The following is a 23,249-nucleotide window of genomic DNA, read 5'->3' as shown; positions in this document are numbered from 1 at the left end:
ACGCTGCCCCCGGGGCGCTGTTGGCTGGATATATTTTTGGTTGGTGGACAATTCTCAGTCCAGCAGTGACAGTGAGGTGTTTGTTGTAGACAAACTTGTGTCCAGATGAACTGATTCAACTTTGTGGATTTGTGTACCTGGATTATTGAGCATGCATCAAGAGACACACTGAGGATGTTTGGGTAACAGATAAAGTCGGTGCATTAGCAGTGTTTTTCTTGCTATATGATGTTTAATGTTGATGTTTCACCATGAGCTCTTGCTGTTGAAGTGTAATAATCTACTATGATCGTGTCCTCCTGATCAGAACCCTGCAGCACAGAACCGTGCGGCACCCACACACACCCTCACCACCGTGCTGCCCTGGATCTGAAGTGAAAGAGCTCAGATAGAAGATGCCGGCCGGACCCCGGGCCACGCCCTCAGTGGGCGTGTCTTCAGTACGCTGGCAGACTGCGGAAGGGCGCCGTGCACTGCTGAAGGAGATTCAGTACGAAGGGTTCGAATCTCTCGGACCTCCAGTTCAGTGTTGGGTTCGATTCAGGAGTTAAGGATGAGTTTTCAGGGTTTGGAGAAGGTTCGGATGACCGGAGCTGGGAGAGCAATCGCAGTTCTGACCAGTGGAGGAGATGCGCAGGGTAACGTTACACATGTCAACACCCAGTATAAACCATTATATATGTACATTATATACCAGTATATATACCAGTATATATTTACATTATATACCAGTATATATACTTTATATATACCAGTGTATACCAGTTATTATTTACATGATATACCAGTGTATATCAGTCATTATTTACTTTATATACCACACACCTGTTACAGCCTGGTTACACATGTATATCACCCAGTATATACCAGTATTTACTACTGATTATTTACATTATATACCACACACACCAGTTACAGCCTGGTTACACATGTATATCACCCAGTATATACCAGTATTTACTACTGATTATTTACATTATATACCACACACACCAGTTACAGCCTGGTTACACATGTATATCACCCAGTATATACCAGTATTTACTACTGATTATTTACATTATATACCACACACACCAGTTACAGCCTGGTTACACATGTATATCACCCAGTATATACCAGTATTTACTACTGATTATTTACATTATATACCACACACACCAGTTACAGCCTGGTTACACATGTATATCACCCAGTATATACCAGTATTTACTGCTGATTATTTACATTATATACCACACGCACATCTGTTTACAGCTGTTACACATGTATAACACCCAGTATATACCAGTATTATTATCACTACTGGAGAGCCGGAGATCTTTCCTGAGGACTCTTTATTAAGGTGGTATGTTAGTTCAAGGACACGGTGTGTGTGTGTGTGTGTGTGTGTGTGTGTGTGCTGTGGAGAGCAGGAAGTCAATGGGTGTGTTTTACTGTACGTGCAGACAATCACACACCAGATCACAGATACTGCTGCAGAAAGCAGCACGTGTCCGTTCAGCTTTATGTGTGTGTGTGTGTGTGTGTGTGTAAACAATACACAACAATACAGCATAACAAGAATTTACACAGCATTATAAGTATAGAGCAGCGCTTTCCAACCTTTTGTTATCATTTCACGGGCCGCAGGGGTGGTGGGATTTAAAAGAGTATAACGATACTACACACAAATGATGGAAAATCAGTGGAACCCTGAGCTTTTTACATTGCAACAAGACGCTCCCACCTAGTGGTGATAGGAGGCAATAACACTCACAGTGTGTTGGAAATGGAAGTTCTGTTTTTATTGCTCTAATTATTTATTCTTCTGTGTGGCCCGGTAATAAATGACCCATGGACTGGTACCGGTCTGCGGCCCGGTGATTGTGGACAGCTGATTTTAAGTATACGGTGGGATGTGCGTAGGTTCTCCACTGTTTTCAATGGCTGGGGCTCTTCGCTTATCTACAGATTCGCTTAACGACCCGGTCGTAGGAACAGAATCTCATTATGCAAGATTGTCTGTGAACAAATAGAAAATGAAACCAGGGAATGTGGAGTTTAGATGCTCACGATGAACGTTGTGTTTCCTCAGGTATGAACGCTGCCGTCCGCTCCGTCACTCGGATGGGAATTTATGTTGGAGCCAAAGTGTTTCTGATTAATGAGGTATTTCTTCTCCCTTCTGCTGTTGTCTGGATTTAAGCAACAATAAGAAAATAAAATGCAGTATATTTTTAGAAATATATATGGGTTCAAATTTCAGTTGGGCATATGCAAATTAAAAATAGGGACATTCGGCCGCTCAGGTGGCGCAGCGGTAAAAACACACGCTGGAACCAGAGCGTATACATCGTATTGAATCTTAGCTCTGCCTGCCGGCTAAGGCTGAGTGGCCACATGAACAACGATCGGCCTGTTGTTCAGATATGGGCGGGACTAAGCCGGATGGGGTCTCTCTCTCATAACTGGTGCAATTACGACCTCTGCTGGCTGATTGATGGCGCCTGAACAGAGACGGGAAAAGAGTGCTCTCAGGGTGTGTCTCTCCGTACACAACGCTGATCTGCACTGCACTCGTCAAAAGTGTACGGCTGCTGCCCACGTGTCGGAGGGGGCGTGGGTTAGCTTCGTTCTCCTCAATCAGAACGGGGATCCGCATTGGTGGAGAGGAAGCGTGATGCAATCGGGCAATTGGACGCGCTAAAAAAGGGAGAAAATGCATAAAGATAATAAATATATTTAAAAAAATAGGGACATTCGTAACCAAGTGGGTAGAGCTGTGGGTTACCAACTGGAATGCAACAACTGTTGGGCCCTTGAGCAAGACCCTTACCCCCCTCGACCCCAGGCGCATTGAACAACGACTGACCCTGAGCTCTGACTTCCAAACAAGTCGGGATTTGCAGAAAAAGAATTTAATTATACTGAACACGTGTAGACGCGTTTATGATGAATAAAGACGTTCCATCCACGCCAGCCCACCAGTCAGACCAATCCTTCGATATACTGGAGCAGAGCCACGTGTTGGTATAATTTATGTGTTAACATACCTGTCGCATGTACCTGAAGGAAGAACGTAATGATGTGTTGATGGTTTGCAGGGTTACCAGGGCTTGGTGGATGGAGGAGACAACATCAAACTGGCGCACTGGCACAGCGTGACCAACATTATCCAGCTGGTAAGAAAGCATGTTCAATTAAACGCTGTGAGATAAACCGCCTAAATCCCAACTGTGACTGTTCACATTGTGTTTTTAATGTCACTTATAGCCACAGAAGATTCATTCCTACCAGAATAATATTTTAATAAAATGGTGATACAGTTGGATTCACGTTGGACGAGACACAAAATAAAACTCACGAGACCAGCATCATAATTAAAACTATTGTCAGCTCAAATTGTCAACAAATGCGTGATAACATTATTCAATTATTTAAAAACAATGCTTTTTGGAAAGGATTTGCATATTTCTCCCTATACAGTGCATAATATCGTTAAACGATTCAATAAATACGAATAAATTGCAGTGCAGAAAGGACAAGGGCGCTGCATCAGGAACTGTCATTAATTAGGGTGAGGGGTCACTGGTAAACCTTTGTCAAGCACTACAATACAGAGTTACGTTCACAAATAAGCATAAAAGAGGCCTTATGGTAACCAGAAGCGGTATCACTTCTCTGGGCTTTCTGAGCATTTCAGATCGACCATCCGGACAGTTATCAGCAACACGTCCGAGGGTCTGTCATGGTCTGGGGTCGTGTCAGTGCCCATGGCAAAGGGCTTCTGTTTGATGACGAATTTCTGTCTGTCCTTCAGGGTGGGACGGTAATCGGCAGCGCCCGCTGTAAAGCCTTCACCACGCGCGAGGGCAGACTGGCCGCCGCGTTCAACCTGGTGCAGCGCGGCATCACCAACCTGTGTGTGTGTGGCGGCGACGGCAGCCTGACGGGAGCGAACATTTTCCGGAACGAGTGGAGCGGACTGCTCGCCGAGCTGGTGACCAAAGGTACCTTCGTCAGACCAGCCTTCGTTTAGGTTGATACGGTGGTATGAGACCAGGGTTCGAGGGGGGTGGTCGAAGCCCTGCTATGGGTCGGGACCCTGTCCAAAGAACCAGAAGCTGCAGGAGAACCCGAAACACTTTTGCTTCTTGGCCAGAAACCTTTCTACTAATACTACGATAAAATTGGGAGAAAATGCATCAATATGTAGAAAAAAAGGGTCACCGAGAAAAACAATAAGATAAATTAAATAAATAAACGAACAAAATGAACACAAGCGCCAACTTGTGGAGGCTTCACGTTACATCTTGTAAACCACAGTGGGACCAGATTACCTACAATTTTATTAATTAGGTTTATTTCGTTTCGATGCATCATTTGTGTTGCCTGGGTCACGGTAAAAATCCTGGACTAAATGTGTGTCGCTTTGCTCTAATAAAATGCAACGCGCTCCCCTCTAGGCTCACTGAAGCCCCCTAGTGGGCCACGGCCCCCAGGTTCAGAACCACTCCAGTAGAACAAACACACCATCGCTGATTCCTTTTTTTAGGCAGGATCAGCGCAGAGAAAGCCAAGCAGTACGATCACCTGAGCATCGTGGGTTTGGTGGGATCCATCGATAACGACTTCTGTGGGACTGACATGACGATCGGGGCGGACTCGGCTCTCCATCGCATCATGGACATCGTGGACGCCATCACCACCACGGCTATAAGGTCAGCAACTTTATGGACAAAAGTATTGGGACAGCTTTTGAATAATCGGATAAATGATTCATCCACAACAGTTGCTCACAGGTGTAATAAATCAAAATTATATAAAGGACATGACATGTTTCCAACTTTGTAGCTACAGTTTAGGGAAGGTCCTTCCTATTCCTGCATGAGCGAGCTCTATAAACACATGAAGAGAAACTCCAGCGTCCTGCACAGGATGAACTGGAACATCAACATCAGTGCCAAAATGGGCACAAATTCCCATACACAGACACATTCCATATACAAGCCTTGTGAGAAGCTTCTCAGAAGAGCAACAGTAGCTGGAAAGATCACATATTTTAAGCTGTTTGTTTCTGATGTGGGACGTCCGACAAGCTCACGGTCAGGCGTCCGAATACTTTTGGCCGTATTGTGTATCCGTGTGTGTGTGTGTGTGTGTGTGTAGTACAGATCACGTTGAGAATACAGTACAGCACATAATGAAGTAAAAATAAATCCTGTGTAACTGAAGGTCAGGTATGTGCTGTTTCATCATGTGCTGGATGAATGCGCTGGTGTTTGACTGGGGGATCTGAATGTGTGATGAGGCCCCGATTCTTGTCTGAACAGGTTTTTATTTTACCGTACCTCCTTCAGGTGCTCTCACACTCATTTGGATAAAACACCGTTACAGAGAAGTGTTCAGGTCTTTCTGATCATGTTTGATTAACAATAGATCTACTCTGTATGGCCAAAAGTATTTGGACGCCTGATCGTGAGCTTGTTCTTAGCTAGAACAACACACGCTCTTCTGAGAAGCTTCTCACAAGACTTATTTATGAAGGGTGTCTGTGTGTGGGAATTTGTGCCCAGCGTCTGTACGGCTGGGCGCTGACTGATCACCCCACCCACATAGTCCGGTCATCCCACCCTAGCAGAACTGTGTCTGCTGCAGGCACTGCCAATTATGCCCGCTGGATGGCGCCCAGCCGACCGGTGGCAACACTGAGTTTCGAACCGAGGAGTTCGGAATCTCAGCGCTGGTGTGCTAGCGGAATATCCCACTGCACCACCTAGGCACATTATTATTATTATTATATACAGAAATATTTATATAACAATATATTATATGCAGTAATATTTTATGTAGAATAACGCTGTTATACATTTCTCTCATGCAGCCATCAGCGCACGTTTGTTTTGGAGGTGATGGGGCGACACTGTGGGTGAGTAACGTTCCAGTACTACCATTTCAGAACCAGTACATGTGATGAGTGCACCGCTGTTTAGAGAGCTGCATGGGGTCGGGATAAAAAAAATCCAGTGTAGGGATGCAAACCCTGTCAGATTCTCTTAACCTCTGATCGACCTTCATCGTGGTTTAAATCACAAGTCAACAGGTCAACAGAGCAAACATGGCAGCAACCTAGAACTTCATAATCATGATCAGAAGGTGACAGGACTCATCACACATGCCTATCAAATGTCCTGATGTTGGTGTAGTTGGTGTCGTATTAGATGAGTTCTACCTTTCCGCCCAATTTAGCGGTATCCAATTCCCCGATGGTATTTCACCTCCACTCCCGATCGAGGAGGGTCGTGACTAACACACGTGTGCAGCACCGACCACTCCAGGCGGGTTCATACAGAGATCCGTATCGCGCACGGAGAGTCACGCACCGATCTCCTGCATCTAATTGGCTACGACGAATCCCTATGGCAGGGTTTTTCGAACCCTGGGTTACGAGCCAAAAAAATGGGTCACAGATTCAGGCCGCTCAGGTGGCGCAGCGGTATAAACACACGCTGGAACCAGAGCTGAGTCTCGGCTCTGCCTGCCGGCTAAGGCTGAGCGGCCACATGAACAACGATTGGTCTGTTGTTTATATAGGGACTCTCTCTCATAACTAATGCAATTACGACCCCTGCTGGCTGATTGATGGCGCCTGCACAGAGATGGTGGCTGCTGCCCACGTGACGGATGGGGCGTGGGTTAGCTTCGTTCTCCTCAATCAGAGCAGGGATCGTGCTAAAAAGGGAGAAAATGCATAAACAAAAATAACATATATATATATATATATATATATAATAAATAAACTAATTCAAACAGGTTCATAAAAAATGAACTTATACACGAACGCCCCCTTGTGGAGGCTTTACGTTACATCTTGTAAACTACAGTGGGACCAGATTTTTGAAGTTTATATCGTTTTGTGTTTTTTGATGAATTTTTGATGCGCTGTTTGTGTTGCCTGGATCGCGGTAAAAATCATGGACAAAATGAGGCTTGCTTAGGTACCCGGCCTGTGGTAGCACAGCTGAGATTCGACCTCGCGGGTTTGAGATGTCGACTCGCTAGCGTGTTTTAGAACTGAGACACTCGATTTCTACCTTCATACAGAAACCTACTGCAAAACCTCAGCTGCTGATTGAAGTGATAAGAATATTTCTTAATTCATTCGATTGTGTTGCTCTATAACGGCCATAAACGTCTGTATTTATCAGCTGTATAGAAGACAAATAATAATTTTGGATTCAGGCCACCAAGCTTGAGGATGAGTTCTCAGTATTTGTGATAAACTTCCGTGTCGTTCATGATATCGATGTAATAATCCAGTGTGTGGAACAAAGGGCACTGCTGCATGGCTGGCACAGGTCAATAGTACCGATAAAGGGGTGTGGCACTGATAAACTCTGTGTGTGTGTGTGTGTGTGCAGATATCTGGCTCTGGTGTCTGCCCTGGCGTCTGGGGCGGACTGGCTGTTTATTCCCGAGGCTCCTCCGGAAGAGGGCTGGGAGGACCTCATGTGCGCCCGGCTCGGAGAGGTCAGACCACGTCATATATAAAAATATATATTAATGAATTAAATTAGCACTGAGACGTGAGGAATTTCATGGTTTAATCAGACAAGCTAAACAAGCGTGTGTGTGTGTGTGTGTGTGTGTGTGTGTGTGTGCAGAGTCGTAGTAAAGGATCCAGGCTGAACGTCATCATCGTGGCTGAGGGAGCCATCAACAGAAAGGGCGAACCCATCTCCTCCAACTACATCAAAGATGTAAATCATTTAAAGTGACGCTGAAATCATTTCGGGAAATCATTTCTGAGTTCGAATCTCAGCTCTGCTACCGGTCGGCTGGGCGCCCCCTAGCGGACGCGATCGGCAGTGCAGACGGTGCAGCAGGCAAAATCAGCCACTAGTCTGCTGGGTGGGAAAAAGACGGGACTAAAAAGTAGGCGGGGTCTTCGTGGCTGTGTAAGGACCCTGGTTAGTACCCTGAGGCGCCTGTACAGAAGTGGAGGAACGTGGAGATCAGCGCGTGACTCTCCACCGATCCACAGAAGTACGGGGGAATAAGAAGGGTCACATTGGAGGGAGGGCGTGTCAGGAGAATATACCCTCCTCGTACACCATCAGGGTCTCCAGCAGAGGAAGGGGAACTGGCTACGATTAAACTGGGAGAAACAGGGAGAAAATGCAGAGATAATAGAGTAAAAAGCATTCTGTGTGTGTGTGTGTGTGTGTGTGTAGCTCGTGGTGAAGCGGTTGGGTTACGACACCAGGGTGACGGTACTGGGTCACGTCCAGAGAGGAGGAACCCCGTCAGCCTTCGACCGAGTTCTAGTAAGTATTTTACATTTCATATCTGACTACACAGATCACGTATCATCTCAAACAGCCACACAGCGAGAGTTTTAATGATAAAGTACTTACTGATGTAATCACTGATTTCTTTAACCTGCAGAAACAACACAAACTCAGTTATGAATTTATAAAATTAAACCAGTAATAGTAATAAATAGATTTTAATAGATAATAATAATGTCAAAAGAATAAATAATTATAATTAAACTTATTTCCAAGTGAAATATTTAATTAAGTAGATGAAGTTTAATTTCTTATTTTTTCTTTTTTTTAATTACAGTAGGTTTGTTTAGACAGGTAAACTACTTATTATTATTATTATCATTTTATTATTATTATTATCATTTTATTATTATTATTATTATCATTTTATTATTATTATTATTATTATTTTCAGTATTATTAATATTTTTATCATCATCATTATTATTATTTTTTTTTTTTTTTATTATTATTATTATTATTTGTATCATCATCTTTATTATTACTATTATTATTTTCATTATTATTATATCGTTATTATTATTTTCATTATTATTATCATTATTATTATTTTTATTATTATTAATTATCTTTATTATCATTATTATTTTTATTATTATTATTATTATCATTTTCATTATTATTATCATTATTATCATTATTATTTTCATTATTATTATTTTCATTATTATTATTATCATTATTATAATTATTATTTTCATTATTATTATTATCATTATTATTTTCATTATTATAATCATTATCATTATTATAATTATTATTTTTATTATTATCATTATCATTATTTTTATTATTATTATTATTTTCATTATTATTATTATAATTTTCATTATTATTATTATCATTATTATTATTATAATTTTCATTATTATTATTATAATTTTCATTATTATTATTATCATTATTATTTTCATTATTATTATTATCATTATCATATTATAATTATTATTTTCATTATTATTATTATTTTCATTATTATTATTATTTTCATTATTATTATCATTATTATTGTTGTTGTTGTTGTTACTATTATTATTATCATCATTCAAGTTATGTATCTGACAGATTTTACATCAACGTAAATCCATTCTTATAACTTTTAGTACCTCTCCTATGCTCGGATGCTTTAATAAATCTAATAAATGGTTATATGTGATTAACATACAGACCATAATGAGTCTGCTGTAGTGTGGATCAGTTTATAAAGTGATACGAGAGAAGAAAATTGTAATATAGTCATAGTTTATTTGGATGATAATAATCGACTTTATATGTGCTGTATTATTTTGAGCATTGTGCTGTTGTGGTTGCAGAGCAGTATGTTGGGAATGGAGGCGGTCGTGGCCCTCATGGAGGCGACCCCCGATACCCCGGCCTGTGTGATCGGTCTGTCGGGTAACCGCTCGGTGCGGCTCCCCCTGATGGAAGCTGTAGAAATGGTAAGACCGGGGCGCCAGTCACCGTCCTCGGATTCTAATGACAAATATTAGAAATGGTTCTGGTTTATACTGGACTTGAGTGGATCGTGGTTGGTACTGTCTGTGCAGGATAGATCGTTCAGACTCCGAGATAAAGGGTTTAAAAAATGGTTAATACTTAAAACAAAACCTTTAAATCCTAATAAATAAACACCAGTATTGTACTGCAGTTTAGTAAAGGCGTATAAACTTAATTATAGTAGTTGTAGTAAAATGATTAAACAATTCTTAGATCTCTTAAATCTGTTTATTATCCCAGACTAAAGAGGTACAGAAGGCTATGAGTGAAAAAAGGTTCGATGAGACGATTCAGCTGCGTGGAAGGTAAAACACACCGACTCCGGTTCTCAGGTTCAAGCTTCTGCTAAAGTGTTCATTCATTTATGCTTAAAATAACTTTACAATCTGTGGTTCCTTCACTGCAGGAGCTTTGAAAACAACTGGAACATTTACAAGTTACTGTCGTACCAGAAACCTGCACAAGTCCAGGTAACGTTCTAGATAGATGAGTGGATGGATGGATGAGTGGATGGATGAATGAGTGGATGGATGGATGAGTGGATGGATGGATGGATGAGTGGATGAGTGGATGGATGAGTGGGTGGATGGATGGATGGATGAGTGGATGGATGAATGAGTGGATGGATGGATGGATGGATAGATGAGTGGATGGATGGGTGGATGGATGAGTGGATGGATGGATGGATGGATGAGTGGATGGATGAATGAGTGGATGGATGGATGAGTGGATGGATGGATGAGTGGATGGGTGGATGGATGAGTGGATGGATGAGTGGGTGGATGGATGGATGGATGGATGGATGAGTGGATGGATGAATGAGTGGATGGATGGATGGGTGGATGGATGAGTGGATGGATGGATGGATGAGTGGATGGATGAATGAGTGGATGGATGGATGAGTGGATGGATGAATGAGTGGATGGATGGATGAGTGGATGGATGGATGAGTGGATGGGTGGATGGATGAGTGGATGGATGAGTGGGTGGATGGATGGATGGATGAGTGGATGGATGAATGAGTGGATGGATGGATGAGTGGATGGGTGGGTGGATGGATGGATGGATGAATGAGTGGATGGATGGATGAGTGGATGGATGGATGAGTGGATGGATGGATGGATGAGTGGATGGATGAGTGGGTGGATGGATGGATGGATGAGTGGATGGATGAATGAGTGGATGGATGGATGAGTGGATGGGTGGATGGATGGATAGATGAGTGGATGGATGAGTGGATGGATGAGTGGATGGATGGATGGATGAGTGGATGGATGAATGAGTGGATGGATGGATGAGTGGATGGATGAATGAGTGGATGGATGGATGAGTGGATGGATGGATGAGTGGATGGATGGATGGATGAGTGGATGGATGGATGAGTGGATATATGAATGAGTGGATGGATGGATGGATGAGTGGATGGATGAATGAGTGGATGGATGGATGGATGAGTGGATGGATGGATGGATGAGTGGATGGATGAATGAGTGGATGGGTGGATGGATGGATGGGTGGATGGATGGATGAGTGGATGGATGGATGGATGGATGGATGAGTGGATGGATGAATGAGTGGATGGGTGGATGGATGGATGAGTGGATGGATGGATGGATTGATGGATGAGTGGATGGATGAATGAGTGGATGGATAGATGGATGAGTGGATGGATGGATGGATGAGTGGATGGATGGATGGATGGATGGATGGGTGGATGGATGGATGAGTGGATGGGTGGATGAGTGGATGGATGGATGAGTGGATGGATGGATGGATGAGTGGATGGATAGATGGATGGATGAGTGGATGGATAGATGGACGGATGGATGAGTGGATGGATAGATGGACGGGTGGATGAGTGGATGGATGGATGGGTGGATGGATGGATGAGTGGATGGATGGATGGATGAGTGGATGGATGGGTGGATGAGTGGATGGATGGATGGATGGATGAATGAGTGGATGAGTGGATGGATGAGTGGGTGGATGGATGGATGGATGAGTGGATGGATGAATGAGTGGATGGATGGATAGATGAGTGGATGGATGGGTGGATGGATGAGTGGATGGATGGATGAGTGGATGGATGAATGAGTGGATGGATGGATGAGTGGATGGATGGATGGGTGGATGGATGAGTGGGTGGATGGATGGATGAGTGGATGGATGGATAGATGAGTGGATGGATGGGTGGATGGATGAGTGGATGGATGAATGAGTGGATGGATGAGTGGATGGATGGATGAGTGGATGGATGAATGAGTGGATGGGTGGATGGATGGATGAGTGGATGGATGGATGGATGGATGGACGGGTGGATGGATGGATGGGTGGGTGGATGGATGGATGAGTGGATGGATGGGTGGATGAGTGGATGGATGGATGAGTGGATGGATGGATGGATGAGTGGATGGATAGATGGATGGGTGGATGGATGGATGAGTGGATGGATAGATGGACGGATGGATGAGTGGATGGATAGATGGATGGGTGGATGAGTGGATGGATGGATGGATGAGTGGATGGATGGGTGGATGAGTGGATGGATGGGTGGATGGATGGATGAGTGGATGGATGGATGGGTGGATGAGTGGATGGATGGATGAGTGGATGGATGGATGGATGGATGAGTGGATGGATAGATGGACGGATGGATGAGTGGATGGATAGATGGACGGGTGGATGAGTGGATGGATGGATGAGTGGATGGATGGATGGATGAGTGGATGGATAGATGGACGGGTGGATGGATGGATAGATGGACGGGTGGGTGGATGAGTGGATGGACGGGTGGATGGATGGATGGATGAGTGGATGGATGGGTGGATGAGTGGATGGATAGATGGATGGGTGGATGAGTGGATGGATGGACGGATGGGTGGATGGATGAGTGGATGGATGGATGGATGAGTGGATGGATAGATGGATGGGTGGATGGATGAGTGGATGGATAGATGGACGGGTGGATGAGTGGATGGATGGATGGATAGATGGACGGGTGGGTGGATGAGTGGATGGACGGGTGGATGAGTGGATGGATGGGTGGATGGATAGATGAGTGGATGGATAGATGGACGGGTGGGTGGATGAGTGGATGGATGGGTGAGTGGATGGATAGATGGACGGGTGGGTGGATGGATGAGTGGATGGATAGATGGACGGGTGGGTGGATGGATGGATGAGTGGGTGGATGGATGGATGAGTGGATGGATGGGTGGATGAGTGGGTGGATGGATGGATGAGTGGATGGATAGATGGACGGATGGGTGGATGAGTGGATGGACGGGTGGATGGATGAGTGGATGGACGGGTGGATGGATGAGTGGATGGATAGATGGACGGGTGGGTGGATGAGTGGATGGATGGATGGGTGGATGGACGGGTGGATGGATGAGTGGATGGATGGATGGATGAGTGGATGGATGGATGGATGGATGAGTGGATGGATGGATAGATGGACGGATGGGTGGATGGATGGATAGATGGACGGGTGGGTGGATGGATGGATGGATAGATGGACGGGTGGGTGGATGAGTGGATGGATGGGTGGATGGACGGGTGGGTGGATGAGTGGATGGGTGGATGGATGGATAGATGGACGGGTGGGTGGATGAGTGGATGGGTGGATGGATGGATAGATGGACGGGTGGGTGGATGGATGGGTGGATGGACGGGTGGATGGATGAGTGGATGGATGGATGGACGGGTGGATGGATGAGTGGATGGATGGATGGACGGGTGGATGGATGGATGGATGGATGAGTGGACGGGTGGGTGGATGAGTGGATGGGTGGATGGATGGATGGATTATAGATCGGTAACCTCATATTTTTTTCTGCAGAGCAACTTCTCTCTGGCCGTCCTGAACGTTGGCGCTCCAGCAGCTGGTATGAACGCAGCAGTCAGGTCTGCAGTCAGAGTGGCGCTGGCTGCCGGTCACCGAGTCTACACCATCAACAACGGATTCGAGGGTCTCGCCAATGGAGAGGTGAGGGCTGTTCTGATTTTAAGTGATTAACATGTAATGATTATTTTAAATACGGGCACCAGCCTGAAGATCTACAGGAAGAGCTGGCTAATATTAAATAATGGTTTATGCCCTCAAGTGGACTGGTTCCCTGTTCATGATGTGCACAGTCTGGCCAAAAGCATGTGGCTAACCCTTCTAATTCAATAAAACTGGGTTCCAGTCTTACCCCTGAGAGCTGCAGCAGTACGGTAGATCTGATACAGTTTTTCTGTCCTGTTAAGGTTGAAGAAGTATTTTGGAGCAGTGTGGCTGGATGGACAGGCCAAGGGGGGTCAGTCCTGGGGACTAAGCGGTAGGTCAATAACACATTACGCGCAAATTATGCATCTGACATAATAATATGAGCAGTAGTGAATCTATTCATCCATATAACGTTGTATTGGTTAAGGTACTGGATTAGTAATCAGTAGGTTGCCGGTTTAAGCCCCACCACTGCCAGGTTGCCACTGTTGGGCGCTTGAGCAAGGCCCTTAACCCCCCCAATTGCTTATATCGTGTACAGCCACAACTTTAAGTCGAAGTGTCTGCTAAATGCTGAAAATGTAAATGTAACGTAAACATATGTACACTATATTGCAAAAAAGTATTCACTCCCCCGTCCAAATGATTGAATTCAGGTGTTCCGATCACTCCCATGGCCACAGGTGTATAAAACCGAGCACCTCGGCATGCAGACTGCTTCTACACACACTAGCTTCGCTTTATATTCGCTTTATATTCTTATATTTATACCTACATGTATATATCGGTTATAATTTATGTTATTATTATCTATATATTACTATAATTATACTCATTCATACCAATGTCTCATGTTAAATGTATCATATAAAAGAATATAACATCAGATATTGGTATGAATGAGTATAATAATAGTAATATATAGATAATAATAAATTATATTATAACCGATATACACATGTAGGTATAAATATAAGAATGAAAATATTAAGAGGAATATGTAGGCTTGGATATGGTGGTGCAAATGTGTGTCTTAGTTTGAGTTCAGTTTTATTCAGTTTAACGTCCCCACCGTTGTGTGGTAAAGAATGTATTTTGATGTTTATAATTTCAGAACTTTACCCAAATCCTGCATGGAGAAGCTGGTTGAAAATCTAAACAAGTACAACATCCACTCACTGCTGGTAATCGGGGGCTTTGAGGTAAGTAGGAATATTTCTGTGGTTGGTTCGTTTTCTTTCCTTCTATATTAATCCATATAGCTAATAAACCCGAGCTGTGTTTTATTATCAGGCCTATGAAGGAATACTGGAGCTGTTGGATGCCCGGGGACGTTACGACGAGCTGTGCATCCCCATGTGCGTCATTCCCGCCACCATCAGCAACAACGTCCCCGGCACCGAGTTCAGCCTGGGGGCCGACACGGCGGTTAACGCAGCCATGGAGGTGACGGCTTTGTTCTCACCCCAAACCTGTACACAGTCGCCCCACCGTACCTCTGAGTAACTGGACGTGTGTGTGTGTGTGTGTGTGTGTGTGTGCGCTTTTTCTGTTTCATCAGAGCTGCGATAAGATCAAGCAGTCGGCCACGGGGACGAAGAGGAGGGTGTTTGTGGTGGAGACCATGGGGGGATACTGTGGCTACCTGGCAACCACGACCGGCATCGCGGTCGGAGCTGATGCTGCGTACATTTTTGAGGATTCGTTTAACATCCATGATCTAAAGGTGACGTGAAGACCAGGTATCTGGGTAATATTGTAATATAACAGCAGGAGGAGCGGTAAAGGTCAGTGCAGAAGGGCAGAGGTGGTCAGAAAAAGTTGGGACGGTATGGACTCTCATTTCCTTTGACTTTTATTTGATGTCAGACAGGATGAACCCGAGATATTTGCCTGCTCGACTTCATTTCATTTATTAATAAACATCCATTCCTGCATTTCAGCCCTGCAACACAATCCAAAACAGTTGGGACGGTAAAGCATTTACCGCTTTGTAACGTCGCCGTTCCTTTTCGCGACACTTAAAAGACGTTTCGGCACCGAGGACGCAGAGCGATGACGTGTTTCCGTTATTTTGTTCCGTCTTAAGACGTGAAACAGTTCGGGGTTCAAAACGTCTCCTCACGTCCTCAATCGGGGGGACAGGTCAGGACTGCAGGCAGGCCGGTCCAGCACCCGTACTCTCCTCTTCCACAGCCACGCCTTTGTAATGTTTTAAAAAATGTAATACGTTCCTGGAATTGATGCTCGCGCTCTTGTCCTCTATGCACTGAAATTCCTCCATATTTCTTGAATGGTTTAACGATATTCTGCACTGTAGAGGGAGAACATGCAAATCCCTTCCAATCTTTCTTTGAGGAGCGTCGTTTTTAAGCATTTTGATGATTTTCTCACACATTTGTGGACAAACTGGATCCTCTGATCATCTTTACTCATCAGAGACTCTCAGTCTTTCCTGGTGCTGCTTTTGTACCAAACCATGATTACAGTCACCTGTTCACATCATCACATCATTATTTAGTTTTTTTGCCCCCGTCCCAACTTTATTTGGAATGTGTTGCAGGCCTGAAATGCAGGAATGGATGTTTATTAATGAATGAAATGAAGCTGAGCAGATAAAATATGAAATATCTCAGCTTCATCCTGTCTGACATCAAATAAAAGTCAAAGTCAATGTAAGGAACTCTGTGTTTTTATTTTATTTGCATTATCCATACCGTCCCAATGTTTTCTGATTTGAGCTCTTGTTACTGAAGACTTGTGAAGGTGAAACACCTTTGTTTTATTACTTATTGTACAATGCTTCTCCACGTATCCCAGTTTCTTTGGAGCCCAGAGCTCAGTGGCAGCTCTACCCAGTAAACCACCGCTGTCCCAATATAAATGATGCCCTTCATGTTCTGCTCCTCTCACCGTGACTTCTGTTCCCAGGCGAATGTTGAGCATCTCACAGAGAAGATGAAGAAGGACATCCAGAGAGGTCTGGTTCTCAGGTATGATCTGTTTTATGTCTAAACCTGAACGTAATCTACAGACCCCCAGATCCTCTCCAGCTTAATCAGCAACACTGGGGTCATAAATGAATCAAAGCAGCATTTAGACCAGGACGGTGCTTCCTGTGTGATCCCTGGAGAGACTCTCCCATCACAATGTTTTTATGTTAATATATAATAATAATAATAATAAGTTACACTTATATAGCGCCTTTCACAAAACCCAAGGTCGCTTTACATACAAAAATAACATATTATATAACTTGCCTGGGTCCTGGCTACAACTCGGTCATGCGTATTGACCAGCTTTATAAGGTGCACCTACTAAATAGGTGCATTTTTATCAGTGTACCATTTTCCCTCTACCCCACACCTGGATGGACGGTGACCACCGCAGGCTCTGGTTCCCAGTACAGCTCCAACACTGACAGTAACACGTTAGTGTTCCGCTGGTATGTCTGTACTGAGTGCAGCAGCACGGTTAAGCTTGATCCTTCCACCAAAATATCAAGTCTGTTTAGTCATGTGATCAAAAACTGACCACGACGCACTTCAGACCAACGAAGGTCATTAAATAGTGTCGTATAACGCAGCGTTTTACACCACTTGAGGGTCACGAGTCAAAAAAATGGGCCACAGAGGAAAGAAATAATAAATAGCGGGTACAAACTTGAAATTAACTTGTACACGAGCGCCCCCCCTTGTGGAGCTTTACGTTACATCTTGTAAACCGCAGTAAGACCAGATTGCCACGATTTTTAGTTAGTTTATCTTGTTTTGTGTTTTGTGTTGCCCGGGTCTCTGTAAAAATTATGGACAAAATGTGGGTCGCTTAAAAAAGAGTTTGAAAAACCCTGGTACACTATAACGGATAGTATAAACAATGTTTATAAATAAAATGCACGTAAGCAGTTGTCACTGATGTTTGGAAAATGGTCCACCAACCCAATAATGTACTTCCAACCGAGTTCTAACCCCAGCTCTGTTAACAGCCAGTAGGGCGCGTATACGGACAATGATCGGCTCTTTTAAGGGAGTAATTACTGGAGGGGATTTCTCATAAGTGCTGCAGTTACGACCTCTGCTGGCTGATCGAGGGCGCTGCACAGAGACGGAGATCGTCGTGTGACTCTCCGTGCACGATACGGATCTCCGTATGAACCTGCCAGGTGCAGGTGAAAAGAAGCGGTCGGTACTGCACACGTTACGGCCCAAGGGTCAGGAGTGGAGGTCTGCATTAGTAGAGGGATCAGGGAATTAGATATGACCAAATTAGGAGGGCTGATGCATTAAAAAAAACAAGCCTATAGCACAACTTGGAAGGCGTAGGAGTCAAGTGATCTAGCACACTACAGCTGAGACGTGGGGGGTCAGGGTTCAAATCTCAACAGTGCTACCAGCCAGTCAGGCATCTGCATAAATGTAATTGCTCAATGTCCAAGGGGGCATTTCAAAGCTGAAAAAAGGGTCACAGAGAATAATAATAATAATTAAATAAACGTGTATGCAAATGCCCCCTTGTGGAGGCTTTATGTTACATCTTGTAAATCACAGTAGGACCAGATTGTACAGAGAGAGAGGGTAAGATGCATCGTTTGTGTTGCCTGGGTCATGTAAAAAATCTTGGACGAAGTGATCTAGATGTTCCATGCTTCAGTGAACGTGACTCTCGGACTTTTAACTGCTCTTGACACAGGAATGAAAAATGCCACCCGCACTACAGCACCGACTTCATCTATAAGCTGTACTCCGCTGAAGGAAAAGGAGTGTTCGACTGCAGGGTCAACGTGCTGGGGCATCTACAGCAGGTACACCTACACATCACACCTACAGGAGCGTTCACCCTCCCCGCACTATTCTAGAGTCGCGCGGCATCGCCGGTGTACGTGGGCACGGGCGCAGGCACGCGTCTGGAATCTCACTCTCGAGATATTTTTAACAGTAGCTATAAATAACAGCTACGCGGCCCTGCGACAGACACCGGTGCACAAACAATCTGTTCAAGCCATACCTGAGCCTAAAATAGCTACGCGTCTCATTGAATGACTTGTTTACTTTAATTAAACTGCTTCATGACACGAGCTGAAAGCTTAAACGCTGATAAAACCAGAACGTTCCATTGTTAACACTCGGAACTGAAAATACCGAAGCGTACGAGAGCTGACATGATTAACAGGCGTGTCCCAATACTTTTGTCCATACGGGGTCTGTGTGTAACCCCAGCTCTCTCTCTACACACACACATTTCCCATCGTCCTACACTCCCGAGAAGAGGGCGTGTCTAAATCCTCAGTTCCCTTAAAATGCGCCTTAATCCTGAGTGATGATCCGACCGAATGACGAGGGAGCGTCCGACGCCTCCTCGGCGCTGAGGATCGATCCCAGCGTTCGGTGCGGCACGACTTTCCTCACAAAGAACTACGAATGTAATGCGGAGCAACCAACGGAGTTCTTTTGAAATTATAGTGTAAATAAATTCTCATTGATGTGTAATCTGTATAAAGGTGTAAGTATACGAGTGTGGGTTTATGCGTTTAAGCGTTTATGGTACACGGAGGGAGACGTTAGCCGGCGTCTAAATAATCTGATAATGAGCTCCAGGTCTGATTAGAATCCTCTCTACTGAGGAGCTGATCAGGTAGGTATAGGGGAGCAGGGCGGGTCACCGGGTTCTCACACACACCCCGTTTATATTCACATTATTAAGTAATAAAGTGTGTTTTAGCCAGACGGATGTATTTTACACTTAATCCTAGATGTCATTGGTTTGTTTATATTTTTTGGGGTTTTACAGGGAGGCGCACCGTCACCTTTTGACAGAAATTTCGGCACTAAGTTGGGTGTAAAGGCTGTGCAGTGGCTGACCGAGAAGATGACCGACGCTTACAGACAAGGTACGACGAAGGACGAGGGGAATGATTTTATTTTAGCACTGTCGCCTCTTTTCTGTGTAGAGTTTGCATGTTCTCTTTGTGTCTGTGTGGGTTTCCTCCGGGTGCTCCGGTTTCCTCCCACACTACTAATGTGGCCCCGTGTGTTTGTAAGACCAGTACGATGCTACAAATGTCGTGTTTTGAGCAGGTCGTGTGTTCGCTAACTCCCCGGACACGGTGTGTGTGGTGGGTCTGGTCAAGAAGGGAGTCACGTTCAGCCCTGTGACCGAGCTGAAGCCTGAGACGGACTTCGAGTGAGTGTCTCTGAGCTTTTCTGCTATATATATATATATATAGCTCCACTTACCATATAGAAGCACTTTGTAGTTCTACAATTACTGACTGTAGTCCATCTGTTTCTCTACATGCTTTGTTACCCCCTTTCATGCTGTTCTTCAATGGTCAGGACCCCCACAGAGCAGGTATTATTTAGGTGGTGGATGATTCTCAGCACTGCAGTGACACTGACATGGTGGTGGTGTGTTAGTGTGTGTTGTGCTGGTACGAGTGGATCAGACACAGCAGCGCTGCTGGAGTTTTTAAACACCGTGTCCACTCACTGTCCACTCTATTAGACACTCCTACCTAGTCGGTCCACCTTGTAGATGTAAAGTCAGAGACGATCGCTCATCTATTGCTGCCGTTTGAGTCGCTCATCTTCTAGACCTTCATCGGTGGTCACAGGACGCTGCCCACGGGGCGCTGTCGGCTGGATGTTTTTGGTTGGTGGACTATTCTCAGTCCAGCAGTGACAGTGAGGTGTTTAAACACTCCAGCAGCACTGCTGTGTCTGATCCACTCATACCAGCACAACACACACTCTGGGGGTCCTGACCATTGAAGAACAGCATGAAAGGGGGGTAACAAAGCATGTAGAGAAACAGATGGACTACAGTCAGTAATTGTAGAACTACAAAGTGCTTCTATATGGTAAGTGGAGCTGATAACATGGATGATCGGTGTATAATGTCTGCCATTTGTTAATGCAGGCACAGGATGGCTAAGGAGCAGTGGTGGCTGAATCTGCGACTGCTGCATAAGATGCTGGCCAAATACCAGACGCCCTTGGACCAGTACGTCACAGGAGAGGTTGAACACGTGACACGCCGCTCCCTCAGCATAGACACTGGGATTTAAACCCTTCTGTACGTTCTACTGTACACCAGCGAATCATGACGGCGGTCTGTGTTTACGACTCCGCCACCTTCCTCACCTTCACGTTTCATGCTCGGGTTACGAGACTTTATCCAAAGCAGCAACAACACGCTGCCTAACACGTATATTTACACGCTTAACTTAGGGCGCATTCACATGAGAAGTGTTTTGTACTTAGCTTCGGTAAAACCTCATCAAAGTGTGAATATGAGACGAATAAGGTGCAGATCCAGGGTTACAGCTCCACGTGTATCTGTGTTTATCTGGATTCTCCTCCCTGTTTCACTTTTAAACTTGTGTTACAGCTCCAGCTTCTGAGAAATGGTGAGAATCAGAATCAGCTTCTCCCAGAGTCTAAAACGCTTCTGGTTCAGAATAAAGCTTAACGTGGTTTAATGTAGTAAAAGAAGGAGACAGGAGCACTAAACTTCTCTTCATTATTACTGCTCATAAGTTCCTCCACTAATCACATTCCTCACTCGCTGTTTTACTACAGTAAGCCTGAGTCGCTTTTACCGCCTCGTATCAAACAGTTCGTCTCATTGGAGGAGCTTTGAAAAGGTCAGCAAACTGGGTCAAAGTTCAATCAGGTGAACTTACAGGGCTGTCACACTCCATATGAAATAATGGCACAGCAGCAGCCCATGTGAATGCACCCTAAAAGTGTAAAATAACCAAACTCAGCCTTAAAGTATTACTACACACTGCCAAACAATGTCTGAAATGTAAAGCAATCCATGAACTAGCAAATATATGAACTGCACTGCCAAACGTACCCATATATATAAACTACTTCATATACTGTACACATAAAAACAGTGCACAACCCACCAAATATTTTAAAATGGGACCAACAGTCCAAACTATAAAGCCGACAGCAGATGTAGCAGCAAAAAAGATCCCTGTTGGTACAAAGTAAAACATAAACATGTATCTACGTATTGCCAAATATTAAATCATTCTCATCTTTCAATCTCATATCAAATGTAGAGTAGAACTAGATTGTGTATAAACTACAGTTATTACGACACTTAAAGCCTTTTAATAGACCGCTGAAGTCGTGCGTCATTCTGTAGTCCTCGTTATGCCCATATTTGGAGACCCGGGTCTAATGCTGCCTTCAAGTCCTCCTCGGAAGTTCCTACTTACGAGTTCGGAGGTCGTAATTACGACATGATGTGCGTTCAAGTGGTTTTTGGTCGGGTAAAAATGGACGCCGTGACAAAACTCCTTTCGTTTATGCTTTTATTTTTGTATAATCAAAAACAGGAACTCTATTTTGGATGAATGTACGTAAACAACACAAAAATATCTGTGCACAAAATATCTGCTCATGAGGCAACACTTTTTGGGTTCTTCTGATCAGCTTTGTTGCTATTCTTCATCAGAACAAGTGCACGTTGTGTACAAAACTTGTATACAAGCTTGAATTTTACATTTAACATGCAAATCTACCACTAATAAGCTCAAAACTTTTAGCGTTTACTGTAGGGGCAGCATCCATACCGGCAGTCGCCATGACGTTTTGTTAATGACACGCCCCCACATCGGAAACTCGGGGCTCATCGAAAAATCCGAGTTTCCCACTGGGTAAATACGACATTGAGTTGCCGTTCATGTGCCCTCATCTCGTAAATACGATATTTCCGACACGACTTGAAGGCAGCATTAGTCAGATCTCCTATGGGGAAAAATGAACGTGGTTTTCAAAAAATCGTCTCTAACGCGTCCTGTGCTGAATAAACACGTTCAGAACCCTGTACGTTTCGTCCCGTGTACGTTTTTCTCCTGTACATCACCGGATCCTCTGAATTACGAGGTTTTTAAAGGGTCGTAATACTAATGACGCTACAAGAAAGCTAACGCTACTGCGCATTAATTAGACGTCACTGAACTACACCGATAGAATCGACGGAACGAGCGGCTCGCTTTTGTTGAGTACGACCGAAGGCGTGACACCCGACCGTCCTCGCTTTGTACTTTAATGTAGCTACCTACCAAAAATATCAACCAAAACGTGTGAATATCACGGCGCTGTTACGCCGGTGAATCGCGCTGCGAAAAAAAAGAAAAAATGAAGAGGCTTCCAGTTTAGTGACGTCAATTCGGTGCGCAGTAGCGTTAGCTTACATGCAGCAATATTCATATTTTGACTCTTTAACGACTCCATAATTCAGAGGATCCGGCGATAATAGACAGAAGAATCTCCATAAAACAAAACCTAACAGCTCCGGAACATTTTTTATGACTACAGGATGCGAGAGAGGCGATTTACGAAATCTCCGTTCATATCTCCCGTTCAAAATTTCTCTTAGACCCGGGTTACCAAATATGGGCGTAACAACGT

At 44.3% G+C, this 23,249-nt stretch overlaps 1 protein-coding gene across 3 annotated transcripts; it reads left to right on the top strand.

Annotated features, from left to right (window-relative positions):
- The first annotated feature begins 553 nt into the window (after window positions 1-553).
- pfkla (phosphofructokinase, liver a) lies at window positions 554-21,923 on the top strand. Of its 3 annotated transcripts, none has more exons than XM_063006515.1 (22): window positions 554-638; window positions 2,078-2,151; window positions 3,087-3,164; window positions 3,803-3,992; window positions 4,538-4,703; window positions 5,867-5,911; window positions 7,404-7,512; window positions 7,647-7,742; window positions 8,217-8,309; window positions 9,647-9,772; window positions 10,071-10,135; window positions 10,237-10,300; window positions 13,672-13,818; window positions 14,082-14,152; window positions 14,936-15,023; window positions 15,115-15,267; window positions 15,383-15,547; window positions 16,753-16,814; window positions 18,511-18,622; window positions 19,609-19,708; window positions 19,896-20,001; window positions 20,737-21,923. In XM_063006515.1, exons 1-22 carry the CDS (start codon window positions 554-556, stop codon window positions 20,882-20,884), a joined length of 2,343 nt encoding a protein of 780 aa, XP_062862585.1. In that variant the 3' UTR covers window positions 20,885-21,923. The 3 variants fall into 3 exon arrangements, with proteins under 3 accessions (XP_062862585.1, XP_062862586.1, XP_062862587.1); XM_063006516.1 differs by having other exon boundaries at window positions 10,237-10,305; window positions 13,674-13,818; XM_063006517.1 differs by lacking the exon at window positions 9,647-9,772 and having other exon boundaries at window positions 10,237-10,305; window positions 13,674-13,818.
- Window positions 21,924-23,249: the final 1,326 nt, after the last annotated feature.

Source organism: Trichomycterus rosablanca, chromosome 12, assembly GCF_030014385.1.
Source record: "Trichomycterus rosablanca isolate fTriRos1 chromosome 12, fTriRos1.hap1, whole genome shotgun sequence".
Lineage (NCBI taxonomy): Eukaryota > Metazoa > Chordata > Actinopteri > Siluriformes > Trichomycteridae > Trichomycterus > Trichomycterus rosablanca.
Note: the sequence above shows the minus strand (reverse complement) of the source record. Positions and strands in the feature narration are given on the sequence as shown.